Below are 24,319 nucleotides of genomic sequence, written 5' to 3'. Positions count from 1 at the left end.
TCAAACCTTCAGGATTAGGGTGATTTATGATATATCAATGGAAAATCCTATCACTGGAGTGCATTATCTACCACTGTAATACCCAGAAATCTTTTAACCTGGTATTTATCACTTCATCAGGATACTAATAAGTTTCTTATTATCCAGAGGCATAAAATTTTAAATTATTTACGATTAAGTTGGGATGTTGTGTCATGTTTTAAGTCTGAATTTGGTAATCATGATTTTGATCAAAATATTTGACCATCTAGAACATCTGTTTTCCAAATATTCCAATTCAGTTATGTTTTACTCCATAAGTTAAGAGTATAAAACAAATGAAAAACTTATAATTTAGTATGAAAAGGCACTGGAGTCAGTTAGTTTGAGAAAACCTTAGAAACCTTATTATTAGGACATTTCATAAAACTAGATGAGTATTTAAAGTTCTTGTTTGGGACAAAGGTAGGTACTTCAGAAGCATTAGTAAGTAAGTTACTTTTTATGGCTTCATATCTGTGTTCTGTTTCCCTTCTGAGATAGAGTAAGTCCTTTGTGAGCAAATGGGTTTGGTATATAAGGTATATAATCTTTGAAGATGTCCACAGAGTTGAATCATTTTGAGATTTATGTTTCAAGTAACTTTGTGTGGTATATAAAAAGCATTTATCTTGATGAATCAAAAATGACTTCATCCTGATTATGACTTAGAATGTTATAATAGCATTGTAGTAATTTGAGCAGTAATGAGAAAATACAAGTAAATGTTCTTATTAGGTGGACTTTTTTTCTTTTCTTTTTTTTTTTTTTTCAGTTGTTGACAGACCTTTATTTGCTTATATGTGGTGCTGAGAATCAAACCCCAGTGCCTCACACAATCTAGGCAAGCACTCTACCACTGAGCCACAACCCCAGCCCCAGGACTTTTTTTCCTTGATCTTTGATGCTTGCTTTATGTTGTTTAGGTGTGGAGCTAGCACATTTGGATCAGGTTGGTTGCCACTGTTCAGGCAGGGTATGTCTCCAATTCAGTCTAGGTGATAAAGAGTCTAGAGTTAAATTACCTATGGTTCTGGCATGTTTGGCTTGAGGTTAGCCAAAAGCTTACACTCTAGGAATTTTGACATACAATTTTTGAAAATATGATTATCTTTTGAACTTGGATATCCTAATCTCATTGTTAGGTTAGTAAATTTACTGTGCTTTTGATAATCTGGTTTAATTGTACTCGTGCCTTTCCTTAGAATATACAATTTTATTTGGGGTAAAAATGGGAGTTCAAAACCCAATTGAGTCTAATGTATGAAAGATGATATATCATGAGCTCTGTAATGTTTTGAACAATCAATAAAAAAAAAAAGAATATACAATTTTCTATTACTTTATTTCTTGTGAAAATAGCATGTAGCTATATCACTAACATGTATTCACAAAGTTAGCGAACCCTGTTTTAAGTTTATGAATACTAGTGTAGAAATTGGGTCAAGAAGTTCATTTCATTTTATTTTTGTTTACTTCTTATTTTTGGTAATTATTTTCCATTGTAAAACTCTGTTTATGAGTGCCAACCTTTGATGGTTCATATCTTAGTGGTGTGTGTGTGTGTGTGTGTGTGTGTGTGTGTGTATTGCTAGGTTTTGATCCAAGGGCCTCCTGCCTGCTAGGCAAGGGCTATCCCATTGAGCTGCAACCACAACACTTAGCATGGGTTTTAAGTACTTTAAGTATAATTCACATACCATAGATCAAAACTGACATTTTTTTTAGATAAAGGCATATACTCAGAATGATGCAAATCAGTTTAGAAAGATTATGGAAAAGGTGCAATCATAGAGGAAAAGGCAAGAAGGAGAGAGAAAAAGAGGAAAGAACAGGAAGAAAAAAGAGGAAGGAGTAGTATGTGATGTAGTAATACGGTGCCCCGGGGAGATGTTTGGATTACTTCCCCTGGCCTAGGGCATGACTGCCACAAAAAGAAAGAAATGAAGACAAATTATTTTGACAATTGTATTTGGCATGTAATTTGTCAGTTACCATCCACAGTTGTTATAAAGATACCCATGCACCACCTTTGAAAAGCAAGAGATATCTTCTTGTATTAAGAGTCTCATGTCTTAACCTCTGTTTTTTGAGTTAACTGATAATTTTGGTCTCTTAAACTTGCTTTCTTATATTTTATTTTTATTTTTATTTATTTATTTTTGGTGCAGGATTTGAACCCACTGAGCCACATCCCCAACCTTTTTTTTTTTTTTAATTTTGAGAAAGGATCTCACTAAATTGCTTAAGTCCTCAGTAATTTGCTGAAGCTGGCTTTGACCTTGCAATCCTCCTGCCTCAGCCCCTCAAGCTGCTGGGGTTATAGGCATGCACTACCATGCCTGGCTATATTTTAATTTTTAAAAAGAGTTTTGAGGCCTACTGAAGGTACTTTTTGGTCCTTATTTTTTTCTTTTTTCTTTTGATGCCTCAACTTACCACCATAATTTAAATCGTTTAAATTCTGGTTTTGGAAGGTAGGTGTGAACTCATGTTAGTCTGTTCTTTAGTTATTCAAGGAATTCTGAGGGGAAGGAAGGAATTCTGAAGGATCCATTGCAGATACAGAAGGAGATTTTGATTATTAGGAGCAAAATAACATTTGTTGAGAGACTTGAAGTCATTTTTAGAAATTTGTAGTGATTTTAAAGAGAAGGGGCCAAAGGAGAAGAGATTGAAGTGTTGGATTCTTATAAATGATAATAGAAATAGTACACATTATTCACTTGGGAAGAAGGGACTGCCTGCTTTGTGTTTCAGTCACTTTGCCAAGCACTGATCTCATTTAGTTTTTATAACATCCTGGAGAAAGAAGTGTTTCTACAGATGAGAAGATTGTAGCTCAGAGGGGCTGAGTGATTTTCTAGGATCACACAGCTAGGGTGAAACTATCCAGATCCAAGCCCAGACTTCCTGATTAAAACCTATGGTGTGGTTTTTCATTCTGCATTCTTTTCATATTAACTATTCTGCCCCAAGATTTTATAGGAACTCAGTGACAGATTGGGATTAATGTCTACAGCTCCTACCTCTCCCAGCTTCATTCCCTCTGTGCCTGTGGAATACAGACATTGGGATACAAAGACCACTTTGAAGGGCAGGAGTGTTGGAATGAGGGAAACTGTATATACCTCAATAAATGGAAGCACTCCCTTGTTAGAATTTGAGCTCTTAGATGGCTGATATATTTGTATGTTTTGTTCACTGCCATATCTGTGGAACCTAGACTAGAAATTGGTACATGTTAAGTGCCTGGTAAATAAATATTGAGTGAATCAGTGCTCATTAGGATAGATAGGGCCTGTGATGAGTGAAAGCTGAACCACATAAAGGTCCTGGCTGGAATGAGACAAAAGGAGAGTCTGAGAGCAAGTTCTCCATATGTCCTGAACAAGGAACAAGGGACAGGAGTTTGGGGTCTGGGAGAACTGGTCAGTGCACAGCAAGGTAGAGAGGGGAACTGACGCCTAATAGGACAAGGTCCCTAGTTAGAGATAAGGAAGGGCAGGTGGGCGGGAACTGGGGCTGGGGAGCAATGTATTCTAGCGCCCAAAGTCAGATAAGCACTGGCATAAAGTCAGCTGTGTTGAGCTGCTTAAGTAGACCTGGATATTGTCTCTGACTAGAGGCAGTTGAATCCAGATCTAGTGCTACCAGCTATAGAACTGAAGAACGTGAGGGCAGGAACCATGATCAATGAGACCAGTAGGTCACTTTCTTTACTTATGTCCACTGTTTGTTAGAAGAAATTGTGTTTGTTTTTCGTGTGACTTGATTTCCATTAAGTCTTCCTAATATGGTCATATGTTAAAGTTGTATCTCATTTAATTCTATAATATGGTTGCATGTTATAGCAAACATTTTATAAATGTTATTTTTGCAGTTAGTCTTATAGTTTTCATTATTACTGATCATAACATTTTATCATGTGTATTTGCTGCAGTTTACTCACTTGTTGCTATGTTGTTGGATCATTAATTGTTTCTGTTTAAAGTTCATTGGTTGATAAGCATGTTCTGTTTTTGGAATTATTTTCTCTGGGTGAATTTATAGAAGTGTATTTTCAAGATCAATACTTTAAGCTTTTATGGTTTTTGGATACCTCTTAATGAATGGCTTATTTGCTTTCTAGGAGAGTTGACTAGTTTATAGTGATAGCAAACATGTGCTAGGGGCCAAGGCCTAACCGTACCTTGACTTGAAAAGGTATATTATATCTTGACTTGAAAAGATGTATTATTACTGATAAAAAATTTTTAAAAATTGTATTAAAAGTCATCTCTCCTACATTATTCATTTTACAGCTGCTCCTTCCATCATTATTAACCCAAGGTTTCTCTTAAAACTTCAACTTCCTTGACATTGGCTCAAATGGATAATGAAGACAGCACACCTTCCTTGAAGAGTTGTGGAAAAACTTAAAAGTTGCTCAGCCATTTACAAGAGCATTCATTATGTGGCCCTATAGCATACTACCTCTATCTCAGTCAGGACTTTTCCCCCTTGGACTTGACAGAGCACTCACAATGGAATACTGAGATTTAACTCCCTTCCTCACAAGATGATGTTTAATCCCAGATCATTCACAACACAGTGGCTTTCTGTTTTGATCAAATATTCCTATCATAAAAGATAAAATTATGGACTGGGGTTGTAGCACAGTGGCATAGTATTGTAGTCATCTTCCTTAATCAGTGGTGGCTTTTTTACCCCATTTCTTTGTTCATTACCAAAAGCGTTTTTGAAAAATATTTATTTTTTTAGTTGTAGTTGACACAATACCTTTATTTTATTTATTTATTTTCACTTGGTGTGAGGATCCAACCCAGGGCCTCACACATGCTAGGCAAGTGCTCTACTGCTGAGCCACAACCCCAGCCCACCAAAAGCATTTTTCTGAGTATAAAATATGTAGCCTTTCATTTGTCTTCATGTGTTGGAAATCAACATATCTAAATGAAAAATTTTTTCCCCTATTTTACCCAGTCATAAACTGCTCTCATTGTTTTTATTTATATTAAATTTCTTACTTTTACATACTCAGTTACTTTGGCACATTTTGTAAAATTATGATTTTATCTTTTAAAAAAGTTGTTTTTTTTTTTTTTTAGTTGTTGATGGACCTTTATTTTATTTATTTTTATGGGTGCTGAGGATCAAACCCAAGTACCTCATACATGTTAGGCAAACACTCCACCACTGAGCTACAACCCCAGCCCATGATTTTATCTTTTATGTTTGGGAATATTTGATCAAAACAGAAAGCCACTATGTTGTGAATGATCTGGGGTTGAACATCATTTTGTGAGGGAGGGAGTTAAATCTCAGTATTCCATTGTGAGTGCCCTGTCAAGTCCAAGGGGGGAAAGTCCTGAATTAGAGGTAGTGTGTTATAGGGTTACATAATGGATGCTCTGGTAAATGGTTGAGCAACTTATATTTAAGTTTTTCCACAATTCTGCAAGGTAGGTGTGCTGTCTTCATTATCCATTTGAGCCAATGTCAAGGAAGTTGAAGTTTTAAGAGAAACCTTGGGTTAAAAATGATGGAAGTAGCAGCTGTAAAATGGATGATTTAGGAGAGATGACTTTCAGACTGCCTGCAGGTTATATTACCTCCAAATTTCTTCTTTCTGTAATCTCTTTGCCTTTGTACCTCATTGATTATACTGTTGGAAATTCTCTCGGTTGCAGGTAAATTCTGCTTCAGAGTCAGTCTCTCTTAAAACTTTAAATACCTCTGGAAGTTTGGAAGGCTGTGCATTATTAACTATAATGTGAGCCAATAAGAGGTTTTTTTTTTTTTTTTTTTTTTTTTTTAAATCCTGCTGGCAGCAGCTATCCCAAGAGATGGAGCTCAGTTAAGTGTGTTGGGAGGAGAAATACTTAGCATTCACAAGAGAAAGACAGATCAGATCTGGGTGAAGAGTCATAGTTGGGTGCAGAGAGCAGAGGGGCTGGTTCCTGGTAGCTGAGGCGCAGTCTTGAGAGGCAGAAGTGTGGATAAGGAGATGGTAAGATGTCAGGGACTGATACTTCCTATTTCAAAACTAGGCCAGACCTGTATTCCAGAAAGAGGAAGGAACCTCTTCCTCCTTCTTTTGTGCACTGCCCCGCACCCAGGTCAGAGCAGTCAGGTAATACTATTAAACTTTTGATTTTGTGGCTTATAACCATTTATTATACTATTTGTGAGCTATGAGTGGCATAAATTGGGTACTGAGTACAGATTTTAGGAGGTACATACTAGTCAAAGTTACTGGTATCTTCCCTCTGCTAATGATCTTTGGACAATTGTTTCCTTGTTTGTTTTTAGGTCATTTCTGGCACATTAAGTAAACAGGTGCTTTGATATAGATGTAAAATGACTGGCAAATTAATAAAAATCACTTTTTAGCAGTGTACTTACAGAAAGTTAAACAGAGACTGAGCTGTGAGTTTCATGTTTGCATGTGTTCTTAGACATCTGCAAGCCTTATATATGGAGCAGTCAGCCACTTGGTAGTCTTTTCTTAATAAACAGATGGCTCATGGCTCAGGATTTAAGTCTTACTACATGAATTATTTCCCTCGATGGAGTCAATGCCCAAGCTGAAAATAAACTACAGATCCTAATAGCCAAGCAGAAGGAATGTACTTGTCTAAGCGAAATATCTTATGTGTAATTTGGCTTGTCAAACAATGTGAAAGAGGATGAAAGCATCTTACTTTAAAATGTGCAGCTGGTTTGTGTACGAGTGTCACATGGATGCTCATTGTATGGCTTAGGCGTCGTCCTTGTCTAGTGTTCTAGTCATCTTCCTTAATCATGGTGGCTTTTTTACCCCCTTTCTTTGTTCAGTGCTGAAAGCATTTTCTGAGTATGAAATGTGTAGCCTTTAATTTGTCTTCATGTGTTATAAATCAACGTTATCTAAATGAAAAAAATTTTTCCCTATTTTACCCAATGATAGCACTTTGTTAGTTTTATTTAATTAGCTACGATGTTCTTCTACTTCATATTTCTTTAGACATTTAAAGGTAACTGCTCTCATAAGAATGCACATAATATATGGAGAGCCTATTCAATGTCCTACAAAACATTGTAGGACAACTTAATGATGAAAGGCCTGTGAGACTCCTGGTACTCAGAGGGTGGATGGGCCAGTGTGAGGCAACCTCTGGTGACTGGGGAGCTGCATCTCATAAACAGCTCTCCTTACCCACTGTTACCTTGGCTAGCATTCTTCAGATGTAGAAAGTCAGTCCTTGCTTCTTCCTGACTTTCTTTTGAATGATATGATCGTTTAAATGGTACACATTCATTATAGAACACTTAAAAATTTTGCAAATAAATAAAAATAAGTAAATAGAAAACCTCCATTCTATCACTAACCAGAGATCATACTTACAAACAATGGCAGTATATCCCTTGGTATTATCCTTGTGTTTATGTATTGTGTGTTTTACCAAAAAAATAAATAAAAAAGAATCAAACTGAATATTCTTTTTAAAAACTAGCTTTTTATGCTGATTAGTGCCATGCATTGCTTAATGTTGGGGGTATAATCTTGAGAAATTTGTCATTAGATGATTTCATCAGTGTGAAAACATAGAATGTACTTATATAAACCTGAATGAAATAGCTACTACATACCTGGCTATATGGTACAGGTAGCATCTTATAAGCAGCTTATTGTTGACTGAAATGTTATGTGATGTTTAACTGTATGTTAGGAACATTTTCCAAGTTATTAAATGTTTGCCTACAAAATCTTTTATTTTTTCATAGTTTCTTCACGAAGCCTTTATTTTTATGTGGTGCTGAGGATTGAACCCGGGTCCTGCCCGTGCTAGGCGAGCTCTCTACCGCTGAGCCACAATCCTAACCCCCTACCAAATCTTTTAAAACTTTTTTTGTGGTGTTAGGGATTACCCACTGAGCTACATCCTTAACTCTATTTTGAGACTGGGCCTTGCAAAGTTGCTGAGGCTGGCCTTGAGCTTGGAGTCCTTTGCTTCAGCTTCCTGAGTAGCTGGGATTCTATATGTGCACCACTGGGCCTGGCCCCCATTTTTTTTTAATATCATGATTTTTTTCCAAATGTTTTTTAATAGCTGCAAAGTATTCAGTTTTATTGACATTATAGAATTTGCTTCATTATCTGCCATTATTGGACATTTAAATTCTTTTTAATTTTTGATATTGTGAATAGCATTATAGTTAACATTCTTATAGTTAAAATATCCACATTCACAGTTTAATTTATTGCTCAGTACAATAATTGGGGGTTCCTTTGAAAGCAAGTCTTATGTACTTAGTTTATTTGGGCACTTCCAGGGAGCCAGGAATGAGTGAGTTGGGGTTTGAACTGGAAAGGAGGGAATCCAGTTCAGAGGTATGGTATTGATCTAGCCACAGCTAAGTGTGATGTGTTTACTCTCCCTTCTGAGGAGCTGTATGAAATGTGTCTCTGAACTATCTGCTTAGGGATTAAAGGGAAAAGTCTTTACTTTCCTTTGGACCATTCTTTTTTGTTGTTGTTGTTCTAATTAGCTATACATGATAGCAGAATGCATTTCAATTCATTGTACACAAAGGGAGCACAACGTTTCATTTTTATGGTTGTATCACATGTGCAGTCATACATGTACCTAGGGCGGATCATTCTTTACTGGTGGAGGTTGGTCCTTCATCATTATTTTCCATACTTCTGGATGTGCAGGTCTGAGTGCCTAGTGCCAGAGTCCCAGGTAGGAAGCAGAGACTGGGGTAAAGAATTGCATTACATCTTCCCAAAGATGATCAAAGTCTGTTCAAAGTCTGCTCAAACCTGCTGATGGCAGTGGCAGCTGGAGCATGAGATAGGGCTGAGAGGATTTGATATAGGACACCAGAAGTGCCCCATACAGATGCATTCCTAGAAATAGAGTGTTGGTAATTCTGACACAGAATTCATCCAGAATTGTACCCCTTTCATTTTTTTTTTAAATCTGGTACTGGGGACTGAACCCAGAAACTCATGCATGAGGTGCTCTATCACTGAGCTACATCCCTAGCCCTAAAATTTATATACCCCTGAAGTAACAAATGAGTTACATTCAAGTTGATTTATTTATGAAGAATATTTTCCAAATAATTAAGTATTTGTCCACCAAATCTATGTATTGCTATAGACCTGGGGATACAGCAGGGGATACAATGTGATCCTGCTGTTATGTATTCCTTTGCAGGGAGATGAACACTAAACATGGGAACGAACACACAAGGTCAGTTTGTTCCAGTTGTGTTAGTCCTGTGAAGCAAATGAAATGAAGCAAAGCTATTAGTAGTGACTTGAAAGGGACTGAGCCTGTGCTAAGAACACCAGAGTCTGAGTGGAGACTCTCAGAGAGTCACCTACTTTACATTTTCCCTGGCTTTGGGAGTGTGGCTCTCCCTGTATAAATGTGCTATTGTATTTAATCACTCTGAGATTCTTAGACTCTATGATTAACATTCAAATACATAGAAAATTATAATTATTCTTTCTTATATGTTTTAGAATATACTTCATTGTCTTAGATCGTTAATCTCAAGAGTTAATATTAGTGAAGTATAAATAAATGGAAAATTTCCATTGTGCATTTATTTTAACTATAATCTACTTCGTGTAAGAATTATCACTGTTCAGCTGCTCCTTTGTCCTAGACAACTCAGAAAAATAAGTTTTTAAGATGAAAATTTATTTGTTGGATCTTGAAGTGACAATGCCCAAGATATTTTTGTGACCCAGAGCAAATTAAGAAATCACCTCTCTGCGTATTGACAGGAGAAACTTGGCCTGGTGGGCACAGCGCCACCTACTGGAAGAGAAGTTAATCAAACTCTAAGACTGCATTTATTAGTTTTTTTTTTCCTTTTTTTCTTTTCTCTTTTTTTTTTTTGATTTGGATTTTTCTTTCATTTTTCTTTCTTGCTGTTTTTTTAAATTTTATTTTTACAATTTTTTTCTTCTAATTTTAATTTTAATTTTTTTTATTATTATTTAAAATTTTTTTTTATTTTCTATTTTTTTCTTCTTTTATCTTTTCATTTCTCTTATCCCCCCTTCCTTGAATTCTACCTGCTTACTCTCATTCTCTTTAGTGACTTCTTCCCTTCCCTTCTAATACCTTTCCTCCCAAGCATCAAATAAATTTATAGGAGTAAACAGTAACTCAGCAGTCAAACAGAACAAGAAGTAACACGAGCAGCTTCAAAAAGCAAGGAAGAAAAGGAGTACAAACAATGCAGGACAGCCTAAATATTCAGGGGGACCTAGAGTCATCAGAAAAATGGTCATATAAAGAACTCAAGGAACACCTTAGACAGATGGAATGGAACGTTAAAGAGGATACAAGACAGCAAATTCAAGCAGCGAAAGAACACATTGAGAATGAATTACATAAACAGATAAAAGAAGAAGTTAAGCATCTTTATCAGGAGATAGAGATTATAAAAAATAATCAAACAGTAATTCTAGAAATGAAGGAAACGATAAACCAAATTAAAAACTCAATTGAGAGTATCACTAACAGAGTGGAGCAAGTAGAAGCCAGAACGTCAGATAATGAAGACAAAATATATCATCTTGAAAAGAGTCTAGCCAACTCAGAAAGGCTGGTAAAAAATCACGAGAAAAACATCCAAGAGTTACGGGATAACATAAAAAAACCAAACTTACGAGTCATCGGGATAGAAGAAGGTACAGAGATTCAAACCAAGGGAATGAGTAACCTGCTGAATGAAATAATTACAGAAAACTTTCCAGAAATAAAAAAGGAAACAGATATACAAATTGAAGATGCATACAGGACACCGAGCACACAAAATCACAGTGGACCAACGCCAAGACACATTGTTATGAAGATATCCAATATACAGAACAAAGAGAAAATATTAAAAGCTACAAGAGAAAGGAGACAGATTACATTCAGGGGTAAACCAATAAGGTTAACAACGGATTTTTCATCACAGACACTGAAAGCAAGAAGGTCATGGAACAATGTATTTCAAACACTGAAAGACAATGGATGCCAACCAAGAATTCTGTATCCAGCAAAATTAAGCTTCAGGTATGACAATGAAATAAAAATCTATCATGATAAACAAAAGTTAAAAGAATTTGCAGCCAGAAAACCAGCATTGCAAAGCATTTTGAGCAAAACACTACACGAGGAAGAAATGAAAAACAATAACCAAAACCATCAGTGGGAAGTGCCTCGGTAAAGACAGAGGGCGAGGGGAAAGATAATCATGGAGAAACAAACTAATTTTTTTAAAAAAAGGATAAATAATCAAACATGGATGGAAGTACAAACCATATATCAATAGTAACTCTGAATGTTAATGGCTTAAACTCTCCAATAAAGCGACATAGGCTGGTATCATGGATTAAAAAAACAAATCCAACAATATGCTGCCTCCAGGAGACACATCTGATTGGAAAAGACATACACAGGCTGAAGGTGAAAGGATGGGAAAAAATATACCACGCGCACGGTCCTCGTAAGCAAGCAGGGGTGGCCATCCTCATATCGAATAAAATCGACTTCAAGACTAAGTTAATCAAAAGGGATAAAGAAGGACATTATATACTGTTAAAAGGAACCATTCACCAAGAAGACATAACAATTATCAATATTTATGCACCAAATAATGGTGCTGCGACATTCATAAAACAAATTCTCCTCAAGTTCAAGAATCAAATAGACCACAACACAATAATTATGGGTGACTTCAACACACCTCTCTCACCATTGGACAGATCCTCCAAACAAAAGTTGAATAAAGAAACTATAGAACTCAATATCACAATCAATAACCTAGACTTAACTGACATATATAGAATATATCAACCATCATCAAATGGATATACTTTTTTCTCAGCAGCACATGGATCCTTCTCAAAAATAGACCATATATTATTCCATAGGGCAACCCTCAGTAAATATAAAGGGGTGGAGATAATACCATGCATTTTATCTGATCATAATGGAATGAAACTGGAAATCAATGATAAAAGAAGGAAGGAAAAATCCTACATCACATGGAAAATGAACAATATGTTACTGAATGATCAATGGGTTACAGAAGACATAAAGGAGGAAATCAAAAAATTCTTAGAGATAAATGAAAATACAGACACAACATATCGGAATCTATGGGACACAATGAAAGCAGTTTTAAGAGGAAAATTCATGGCCTGGTGGTCATTCCTCAAAAAAAGAAAAAACCAACAAATAAATGAGCTCACACTTCATCTCAAAGCCCTAGAAAAGGAAGAGCAAAACAACAGCAAATGTAGCAGAAGGCAAGGAATAATTAAAATCAGAGCGGAAATCAATGAAATTGAAACAAAAGAAAGTATTGAAAAAATTAACAAAACTAAAAGTTGGTTCTTCGAAAAAATAAATAAGATCGACAGACCTTTAGCCATGCTAACGAAGAGAAGAAGAGAGAGAACTCAAATTACTAACATACGGGATGAAAAAGGCAATATCACAATAGATGCTACAGAAATACAGAAGACAATTAGAAATTATTTTGAAAACCTATATTCCAATAAAATAGAAGATAGTGAAGACATCGATAAATTTCTTAAGTCATATGGTTTGCCCAGACTGAGTCAGGAGGATACACACAATTTGAACAGACCAATATCAATGGATGAAATTGAAGAAGCCATCAAAAGACTACCAACCCAGAAAAGCCCTGGACCGGATGGGTATACAGCGGAGTTTTACAAAACCTTTAAAGAAGAATTAATACCAATACTTTTCAAGTTATTTCAGGAAATAGAAAAAGAGGGAGCTCTTCCAAATTCATTCTATGAGGCCAACATCACCCTGATTCCGAAACCAGACAAAGACACCTCAAAGAAAGAAAAGTACAGACCAGTATCTCTAATGAACCTAGATGCAAAAATCCTCAATAAAATTCTGGCGAATCGAATACAAAAACACATCAAAAAAATTGTGCACCATGATCAAGTAGGATTCATCCCTGGGATGCAAGGATGGTTCAATATACGGAAATCAATAAATGTTATTCACCACATCAGTAGACTTAAAGATAAGAACCATATGATCATCTCGATAGATGCAGAGAAAGCATTTGACAAAGTACAGCATCCCTTTATGTTCAAAACATTAGAAAAACTAGGGATAACAGGAACTTACCTTGACATTGTAAAAGCTATCTATGCTAAGCCTCAGGCTAGCATCATTCTGAATGGACAAAAGTTAAAGGCATTCCCTCTAAAATCTGGAACAAGACAGGGATGCCCTCTATCACCACTTCTATTCAATATAGTTCTCGAAACACTGGCCAGAGCAATTAGACAGACGGAAGAAATTAAAGGCATAAAAATAGGAAAAGAAGAACTTAAATTATCACTATTTGCAGATGACATGATTCTATACCTAGAAGACCCAAAAGGGTCTACAAAGAAACTACTAGAACTAATAAATGAATTCAGCAAAGTGGCAGGATATAAAATCAACACGCATAAATCAAAGGCATTTCTGTATATCAGCGACAAAACTTCTGAAACGGAAATGAGGAAAAACACTCCATTCACAATATCCCCCCCAAAAATAAAATACTTGGGAATCAATCTAACAAAAGAGGTGAAAGATTTATACAATGAAAACTATAGAACCCTAAAGAGAGAAGTAGAAGAAGATCTTAGAAGATGGAAAAATATACCCTGTTCATGGATAGGCAGAACTAATATCATCAAAATGGCGATATTACCAAAAGTTCTCTATAGGTTTAATGCAATGCCAATCAAAATCCCAATGGCATTTCTTGTAGAAATAGATAAAGCAATCATGAAATTCATATGGAAAAATAAAAGACCCAGAATAGCAAAAGCAATTCTAAGCAGGAAGTGTGAATCAGGCGGTATAGCGATACCAGATTTCAAACTATATTACAGAGCAATAGTGACAAAAACAGCATGGTACTGGTACCAAAACAGGCGGGTGGACCAATGGTATAGAATAGAGGACACAGAGAGTAATCCACAAAGTTACAACTATCTTATATTTGATAAAGGGGCTAAAAGCATGCAATGGAGGAAGGATAGCATCTTCAACAAATGGTGTTGGGAAAACTGGAAATCCATATGCAACAAAATGAAACTGAATCCCTTTCTCTCGCCATGCACAAAAGTTAACTCAAAATGGATCAAGGAGCTTTATATCAAATCAGAGACTCTGTGTCTGATAGAAGAAAAAGTTGGCTCCGATCTACATATTGTGGGGTCGGGCTCCAAATTCCTCCAAATATCTTAATAGGACACCCATAACACAAGAGTTAATAACAAGAATTAACAAATGGGACTTAATTAAACTTAAAAGTTTTTTCTCAGCAAGAGAAACAATAAGAGAGGTAAATAGGGAGCCTACATCCTGGGAACAAATTTTTACTCCTCACACTTCAGATAGAGCCCTAATATCCAGAGTATACAAAGAACTCAAAAAATTAGACAATAAGATAACAAATAACCCAATCAACAAATGGGCCAAGGACCTGAACAGACACTTCTCAGAGGAGGACATACAATCAATCAACAAGTACACGAAAAAATGCTCACCATCTCTAGCAGTCAGAGAAATGCAAATCAAAACCACCCTAAGATACCATCTCACTCCAGTAAGATTGGCAGCCACTATGAAGTCAAACAACAACAAGTGCTGGCGAGGATGTGGAGAAAAGGGTACACTTGTACATTGCTGGTGGGACTGCAAATTGGTGCAGCCAATTTGGAAAGCAGTTTGGAGATTCCTGGGAAAGCTGGGAATGGAACCACCATTTGACCCAGCTATTGCCCTTCTCGGACTATTCCCTGAAGACCTTAAAAGAGCATGCTACAGGGATACTGCCACATCGATGTTCATAGCAGCACAATTCACAATAGCTAGACTGTGGAACCAACCCAGATGCCCTTCAATAGATGAATGGATAAAAAAAAAATGTGGCATCTATACATAATGGAGTACTGTGCAGCAATAAAAAATAACAAAATCATAGAATTTGCAGGGAAATGGATGGCTCTAGAGCAGATTATGCTTAGTGAAGCTAGCCAATCCCTAAAAACAAATAGCAAATGTCTTCTTTGATATAATGAGAGCATCTATGAACAGAGCAGGGAGGAAGAGCAGGAAGAAAAGATTAACATTAAACAGAGACATGAGATTGGAGGGAAAGGGAGAGAAAAGGGAAATTGCATAGAAATGAAGGGAGACCCTCATTGCTATACAAAATTACATATTAGAGGTTGTGAGGGGAATGGGAAAATAAACAAGGAGAGAAATGAATTACAGTAGATGGGGTAGAGAGAGAAAATGGGAGGGGAGGGGAGGGGGGATAGTAGGGGATAGGAAAGGTAGCAGAATACAACAGTTACTAATAGGGCATTATGTAAAATTGTGGATGTGTAACCGACGTGATTCTGCAATCTGCATTTGGGGTAAAATTGGGGGTTCATAACCCACTTCAATCTAATGTATGAAATATGATATGTCAAGAGCTGTGTAATGTTGTGAACAACCAATTAAAAAAAATAATAAAATGTAATTATGATACGAAAAAATAAATAAATAAATAAAAAAGAAATCACCTCCTTGCTAAGTATTTCCACTTTTTTATTAATAGTATAATTTAGCCACTTCAGTAGAAAATAAGTCCTGGGGTTAGAGTACCCCAGGTAAAAGCATGTTCTTATTTGTCACTTTTATGTGAATCATAGGAATCAGCATGTTATCAGATATGAAAGATTAGAATATTAAATCTCATTTTCTAAATCAACATTTTCCAAATTTCAATCATTTATGTGCATCCTGTAGAATTTTGCTATATTCTGTACCATGAATACTGTTAAATATTTAATGTTTTTCTCTACATTGACTTCATTTTAATTTAAATAAATTTATTTAGGAAAGAATATTTATATTATTAAAAAAGTGAAAGGTAACTTTTAAAATATATTCCTTTTATATTCATAGCCATGAACACAAGGTCTGTGTGCCTTCTGAAATAATTGTATCTGTCTTGGTTAATACTGCTCACGTAGGAGGCTTGACCTGTCCCATTCCAAGTACGTGTCCTTAGGCAAGTCAACCAACTTTTCCAAACCTCCAGATGAGTGTTTAGCTCCATAGTTGATACAATAATTACTCAGTAAAGGGAAGCAACTAAGAATGCATTATTGAAGTGGTTGCTGTCTTTATTACTATGATGAAAAGAATATTAGATATTTAGAAATTTACACAAGTACCTTCTTCTGCACCTAAATATGGAGTGGAAGGTATTATAACTGACTAAGGAGTTGGCCAATCTAATTGTATCCATAGGTTTCAGTGGCCAGCTGTTTGACTTGGACAAAGCATTTAACTCCTCATGAGTTTGGTTTCCAAAACAGTATATTGGGAAACTTGATTTAATTCTAAAGTATCCAGTTCACAGGTTGACAGCGGTCTGAGTAGTTTTGATCGTGGAATATGTTTCATCTAAAGCCTGAGTATCCTTTATTATTTTTTGTTTTAACTGGCTGTTCGACTAATCCACAAAATAAGCAAGGTCAATGGTGAGGCCCTGACTACTTTCCTGTTTTCATTTATGAGTGACTGTTGGTCACCAAATGTCATGTTTAGCAAGTTGGACCAATTAGTGATTGTTTTTGAAACTGTATATAATTATGTAAGCTAAATAGTCTAGCGCTAGTAAAATTACATCATAAAACTGACTCATTTTGAAAGGATTTATTGACAAAAGAAAAATAGGAATAAGCACTTTTTATACATTTGGCCCAGTTTATAAGTTTAACGTATATTTGCCAAGCATGGAACCATTTGTCTCATCACTGCCATCAATAAAAATTATATATTTCTAGCTGCACATCCCACTGATGAAATAACTTTTATATTGGACTTATATTGGTCCTTTCCAGATCTGAGATTCTATGATTTTATGCATTTTGATCTCCTCTAAGGTAGATCTGGACTTTGTAGTGATGAAGTTGAAAACAGTGAAGGGAAATAAAAATTTAAAAACCTGTTCTAGCTGCTTTTTTTTAGATGGCATATATGTAAATGTGAATATATATCATGTGTTGGCATAATATGTACTAATTACTGTTTTTTTTTAATACTTAAAAATATATTGTATTGTAATCCTAGCAATTCAGGACCTGAGATAGAAGGATCGAAAGTTGGAAACTAGCATCAGCAACTTAGCAAGGCTCTGAGCAACTTAGTGAGACCTTGTCTATAAATAAAAAGGGAGGATGTGACTCAGTGGATCTGAGTCAGTGGGTAAGCCCTTTGGTTAAATCTCTGGTACAAAAAAAAAAAAAAAAAGAATATATGTTATCGACTATCCCATTTGTATAATTTCTTCGTTTGAGTAACTACCAAGTATTCCATTGAATTGATGGTTATAGTTATTTAACCAGTCTCTTTATGATTCAGGCTTTTCCCTAGCTTCTCTATTAATGCTACAGTAATGCTGTAATAAAAATATCTGTACATACAAAATTTTGCATGTTAGTGTATCTGTAGGTTTAAATTTTTGAATCAAAGATTGTGTTAATTTGTAATTTGATTGAAGCAGACAAATTGTTCTTCATGGAAGTTGACCCAAGATACACTCCCACCAGCATTGTGTAAGCAGGCCTGTTTCTGCTCAACCACTTTTTCCTCCTTGTTTTTCTGTGTTACCAAACAACTTTGAATACTACTGAACTACACTCTTTTGTCCCTGGGAAAGTGCTGATTAGATGAGTGATCTTTACCATTTATGTAAATTTCACACACTGAGTATTACCCCGAAGACCACTTTCCAAACTATGTGTTTGCTGAATTAAATGACTGTGCTGTTAAGCATCTTGGAATGTGCTTTATGTTGCTTTAGAGCACAATTATACCATCATAGAAAAACCTCTAATTTGAAAATTATCAACAAATTAAAAGTCTTCCATGGAGATTCATTCTCATAACATAATGAAGCACACTCCATATTGTGCAAAAGGTTTGACTATAACCACGTTATTTATACTTTATTTTTCTTCAAAGAAAAAGGCAGTTTCTAGTTACCATTTCCCTTTTTCAGAGAAAACTATTAGTAGTTGATAGAGTTGGGTTAAAATACAAACCATCACCCTCTTGGTCTTTAGTTCTATTCATTAATATTTGGTTGTGTTCAGCAGACACACCCATGGCTTCTAGATCCCAGAGTGAAAGTGTCCGTGTTTCATTTAAGAAAATACAGGTAGTTTATGATATAGAAAGACATATGAGTACTATCATTCTTTACAAATTTATATCTTATTACATAGATTTAGGAAAATCGTAAAAGGTATTCATCAACTACTGTTTCCTCTAATTATTTTCTTTGGACTACAGTGTGGTATATATATTAAAGTAACTCCTGAAGGAACTTAGAAGGTTTTTTTTATGCTAATATCTTTTCTAACATTGACCATTGTTAAATAGTTGATTTTTTGGGGAGTGGCCTTTTTGAAAGAATGGTAGGTATTCAGTAACTTACTTTCTTTTTATTTTATTTTATTATTATTGTTTTTTGAACCAGGGATTGAATCCAGGGGTGCTTAGTCACTGTGCTACCTCCTGAGCCCTTTTTTTATTTTTGAGACAGGATCTTGCAAAATTGCTTAGGGCTTTACTTAACTGCTGAGCCACTGTGCCTGGCATTCAATAACTTTTTAAATGAAGTTTTTCTCAATTTGATTTTCAAAGCTGGTCCTTAAAATAGTGCTCTCCTCATTCACTTATAAGAAAAAAATCGCTCCATTATTGATCTATTTGAAAAGGAGTATAATCTTAGTTGTAGTATTTATAGTGAGGATAGTGCTTAAATTCTATAAAACAACTGATAATTGATATAAAATTGCTTGGAGTTATTGGAATACAAATATGAATTTAAAAGTTATTAGGCAATTACTACTTATGCTTTTTATTTCAGTAATGTATTACATTCTAGAGAAATTGCTTGTAACTAGAGATTCATGTTGAATTTTAAATTATTGTACCCTTGTAATTATGATCAAAGTATGCTATATACATGTATGGATGTGCCTCAATGAAACACATTTTCTGTATAATTAAAATGCACTCTTAAAACATGGCTAAATAAAGTTGTTCTACCCCCTAAGAAAAGCAGTTTGTTGTATTATTCAGACAGTGGAAGAGCAGGCCTTCTGAAAAATGTGGCTTTGTCTGGGTACACCCTTTACTCACAAAATTCTGAAGCTCAGGACCCTTGCATTAAGCAAACAAAACCATTTTATTGAATGATAACACCCCCTAGCTTACTAATAATGGGTGTTTTTAAAAATTCAGGAACATTTTGTTTATGCTTATCAAACAAACCATAAATATAATATGATCTGATATCTTATATTCTTGAGACTGCCGAGAACTTTGAACGATTCCTTAGAAATTATAGAGAATGAAGAGTCATTACCACTTTTGCAAATAATTGTTACATTTGTTTTCTATGGAATACTTGGGTGTGGATGACTGGACCTCTTGTGCCCTTTGGAGAAGCAGGTAAAATAGCAGTGGCCTAAGCACTTTCCCTTGTGTGTTACAGGTACTTCTCCCAGCAGCTGGTCTGTTACAGTTACAGGATGTGAAGAAGACTTGCTGTGAATTCTTGGAATCTCAGCTTCACCCTGTCAACTGCTTAGGAATTCGGGCTTTTGCTGATATGCACGCATGCACAGACCTCCTGAACAAGGCCAACACCTATGCAGGCAAGTGGAGTAGACTTCAGCTGAATTGGAGACCAGGAGGAATGTGGAACTCTTGTTCTCATGTGCTTTTGCAGTGGTCTCTGTAAAGTCATGTAATGTTTATGGATATGAGTTTTATAAAAAATACTTATTAAAATCTTATAATGGTAGCATGGCATAATTGAAACATGAAATTCTCAACTTAAGAGTGATTATAAAAAAAAAAAAGAGTCACTGTAAATTGGTGTTGGGACTGAATAATAGAATAGCTAGTTTTGTGGAAGTGTTGATCCCTATGTATTTTTCTTTCAAATTGTCAAAGGAATAGGCATATGAAAAAATGTATTCATGTGAAATTAAATTATTTGTCTTTGTGATTTTTTTTATGTCTTTTTCTTGCATCCTTAAAAATAGTTTTGTGGATTAAAAAAATCTAAAAATCTAGATGTGTTTGGGTAGAGTAGAAAAGTAGGTCCCAAGTGTAGGCAGCCCTCTCGTGAGATAGCAGTTGCCAAGACTTTCTGGCCTTGGTCCCTGGCAGAGGGATGCCTGTCAGCTGCCGTGCAGGCTCCTTCAACCCGCACCCCCAATCTTATAGTTGGGGAGGAGAGGTTATTGTTAGATCTTTGGATGTATCTAATATTCACAAAAGTAACCTATACTTTATTTTTCTTTGAGTTTATGAAAACTTAGTGGCGCACACCTGTAATCCCAGCAGTTTAGAGAATTGCAAGTTCAAAGCCACTGGAATGGACTTAGAGAGGCCTTAAGCAACTTAGTGACACCCTGTCTCTAAATAAAATATTAAAAGGTGGGGGATGCTGGGGATGTGGCTCAGTGGTTAAGCATCCCTGGGTTCAGTCCTTGGGAGCAAAAAAACAAAATGAAAACAAACAAACCATCTTTCCAGGAGACAACTGGTAGAAGTTATAATACTCCATTTGCTTACAAGACTTTTGTCCTGCATCTTTAAGATTCAGTAGGAACCAATCCTATAGAAACTTCTAGTGTTCATTGCCTTTTAATAAGCTCTAGCATACTACCTCTCCCAGCCTTCAGATACAAGAACCTCTTTTCTAAGCTCTACTTCCTTCATTGTGCTTACACTAAAGAGAAAAGGAGCTTTCTGTTTTATAGGTGTGGGTAGATTGTGTGTGTGTTTGTTTTTACATGCATAGAGCAATGGAGAGACATATTCCTAGAATCTGTTGTATTAACCAAGTAATGATTCCAAGTGGTTAGTTAAAAAAAAAAAAATTCTACAGTGTTTCAGTAAAGCACAATAGGTTCTATGAATTTTAGCTTTATGGATTTCTTAAAGATGGCCTTTTTACTCTTTATAAAATTGTTTCAGTGGGAAAATGTAATTTGAGTTCCACGAAACTCATTTATAGATAAGCTTTTATAACAACCTTTCTATAAGTTGAGGAATGCCTACATTACAATGCAAGGTGTAAACCTTTTGCATGGGGTAAGGCATTTTAAGAAAAAAACAGACAATTTAATTCATTGGTACATTCCAGTGCAACCACTTACATTCTTCAGTTAAGTAGAAAATATTTCTTCTAAATCCAGTCTCCATTTTCTCCAGGAAACATATATTTTGGATAATTTTTCTCTACATGCAGCAATTGCTATTTATATCTTTTTCAGAATGCTAGTTGCATTCTGTAGTTCCTCTGTAGTTCCTGAGAAATGTAAATTGACTCTTAATAGGGGCCAAGTCCCTCAGGAGAAACCAAATAAAACTGGATTCATGCAAAAGATACCTAAATATAATTCTTAGGATGTACTAATACTCTTAGTTTTGCTTATATTAGAACCAACTCATTTGCTGTATTATCAGGAGAAAATTAGATTTGATTATTTCCTTTATTGTATTTTACTACAGAATAAGAAGAAATTTCCCTTAGAGTTAGAACATCTCTGTATCTTAGTTTGTAGAGTCCTTGTACAATTTTTTTTTTTTTTTGGAAAAATTCTTGTCACTTTTAAGAAAATTACACAGAAACGTTGATTCCTCATTTTTAGTGTACTATATTTTAATTCAGAATCTACTCTTAAAGGATGCACTGCTTTTATATCATGATTCTGAATTTTTTATTTAGAATAAAAAGTTCTTAGGGTTGTAAGTACCATTTTAAAACATCTTTTATTATGAAAAATTGCAAATGTACAAAAATAGAATAGTACTCATCATCCAACTTCAAGAGTTGTTAACTTATTGGGTAATCTTGTTTTAGCTGTAACCCTTTTAACTTTCCCCTCTTCAATTGTTATTTTTTGCTATGTAAATTTTTTAATGAAATCTAAGATATATACAGAAAAGTACCCAAATCACTAGTCTCTATATAGCTGGACACATTTTATGCATCCTCCTATTTTATTTTGAAGCAATTGTCAGTTTCGTCTATATTCTTTCACCATTATACTTTTATTATTATTTTACAAATATAATTACAAAATATAACTTTGTATAATGAAGCCATTTCCATATCTTTGGTGTATTGATACCTGTGGCAACAAACTTTCTAAAATAAATAATCTAGAATAATGCTAAAAAGCAGTTATTCTTGATAGTTAAGGTTTTTATTTTTATATCTTAAGTACTAGGAGATGGGAAGGTAAGGAACGTGGGATGTTGTCCATAGCTCTCTTTTACCTTCAAAGAATTGAGTTTTATCTTCAAGCATTTTATGTGTCCAGAATATCTATTCAAACTCCTATATTACTTCCTAGTCAAATCATATACCATCTGAAAAGATTAGAGAATGAAGAGGGCAGTAGCAATAGAAAAAGTCAACATATTTTTCTTTATCATAAGGTGTGGGCTGAGCAGAGCCTGTGATGAGCTTACTGAGCAGGAAAGTAAAAAAGGAAAGGAAGAAAATAGCAATAGAAGTGTCGATACTTATACATACATAAATACATAGAAAGAAGGGAGGAGAAAGAGGATCTGAGGGAGAGAAAGGATAGGTAAGGAAAGAAAGCCTTCGTACCCTTGGGGTGCTTTCCGATCCAAGATGACCAGGCTTAGAACCGTCTAGAAACTACAGAGTATGCATACTCCTTAAAACCCACCAGAGAGTCTGGACTCAGATATGCCTTATTTCTTTCACATTGAGATTGGAAATAAGCTTCCTAGTGTTCACAATATGGGACCTCTGTAGAGAAGGTAAAAAAACTGAGAAAGCAAGTGGGGAGGGAGCAGAGGCCCAGCAGGAGAGGGTGTGGAGTCCCCAGGGCTCCTTCTCTGCACCTGTGCTGGCATGGTTTCAGCAGTGGGGTGCTGCCAGTCACAGCCTGTCTCACTGGTCCATGTGCTTCTCCAAGGCAAGTGGTGATCTGCTTCAAACCAGTGACAACAGAAATGATCAGACCAGCCAGGTTAGTGACCGCTTTGAGGCATGGTTGTGCTGAACTGAAGTCAGCCTTTGTTATTTTTTAAAAATGAAAAATTCTAGTTTACTCCAAGTGTACTGACTTCTTAGGATACTGCTTGTTTATGGACTCTTTTTTTTTTTTACTTCTCATAGAGAAGTTTTTTAGGTGGTATTCATATTTTAATGATTTCTCAAATCATGAAAACCTTTGCTTTTAGCATTTTGGGTAGCCCAGAACTATAATGGAGATAAAAATTGAACTTATCAGTTTAGGCATTATTTTATTTTTTTTATTATTAGTTGTTCAAAACATTACAAAGCTCATGACATATCATCTTTCATACATTTGATTCAAGTGGATTATGAACTCCCATTTTTACCCCATATACAGATTGCAGAATCACATCGGTTACACATCCACATTTTTACATATTGCCATACTAGTGTCTGTTGTATTCTGCTGCCCTTCCTATCCTCTACTATCCCCCCTCCCCTCCCCTCCCCTCCCATCTTCTCTCTCTACCCCATCTACTGTAATTCATTTCTCTCTCTTGTTTTTTTTTCCTTTCCCCTAACTTCCTCTTATATGTAATTTTGTATAACAATAAGGGTCTCCTTCCATTCCCAAGCAATTTCCCTTCTCTCTCCCTTTCTCTCCCACCTCTCGTACCTGTTTACTGGTGATCTTCTTCTCATGCTCTTCCTCCCTGCTCTGTTCTTAGTTGCCCTCCTTATATCAAAGAAGACATTTGGCATTTGTTTTTTAGGGATTGGCTAGATTCACTTAGCATAATCTGCTGTAATGCCATCCATTTCCCTGCAAATGCCATGATTTTGTCATTTTTTAGTGCTGAGTAATACTCCATTGTGTATAAATGTCACATTTTTTTTATCCATTCATCTATTGAAGGGCATCTAGGTTGGTTCCTCTGTCTAGCTATTGTGAATTGTGCTGATATGAACATTGATGTATCCCTATACTACGCTCTTTTAAGGTCTTTGGGGAATAGTCCGAGAAGGGGAATAGCCGGGTCAAATGGTGGTTCCATTCCCAGCTTTCCAAGGTATCTCCATACTGCTTTCCAAATTGGCCGCACCAATTTGCAGTCCCACCAGCAATGGACAAGTGTACCCTTTTCCCCACATCCTTGCCAGC

The 24,319-nt window shown here is 35.6% G+C and overlaps 1 protein-coding gene across 4 annotated transcripts in view; it reads left to right on the top strand.

Annotated features, from left to right (window-relative positions):
* Nucleotides 1-24,319, top strand: part of KLHL2 (kelch like family member 2) — a 103,188-nt gene that overhangs the window by 46,654 nt on the left and 32,215 nt on the right. For all 4 annotated transcript variants that reach the window (XR_014019122.1, XR_014019123.1, XM_081269178.1 and 1 more), the window contains exon 5: nucleotides 19,639-19,801. Coding sequence is in view for 2 of the 4 variants with exons in the window: in XM_081269178.1 (XP_081125304.1) it covers nucleotides 19,639-19,801 (163 nt within the window). In the remaining 2 variants the exon portion in view is untranslated. The remainder of the gene's footprint in view (nucleotides 1-19,638; nucleotides 19,802-24,319) is intronic.

This window comes from Spermophilus citellus, assembly GCF_964194105.1.
Source record: "Spermophilus citellus genome assembly, chromosome: 16".
NCBI lineage: Eukaryota > Metazoa > Chordata > Mammalia > Rodentia > Sciuridae > Spermophilus > Spermophilus citellus.
This window is presented reverse-complemented; position numbering and strand designations above follow the sequence as displayed.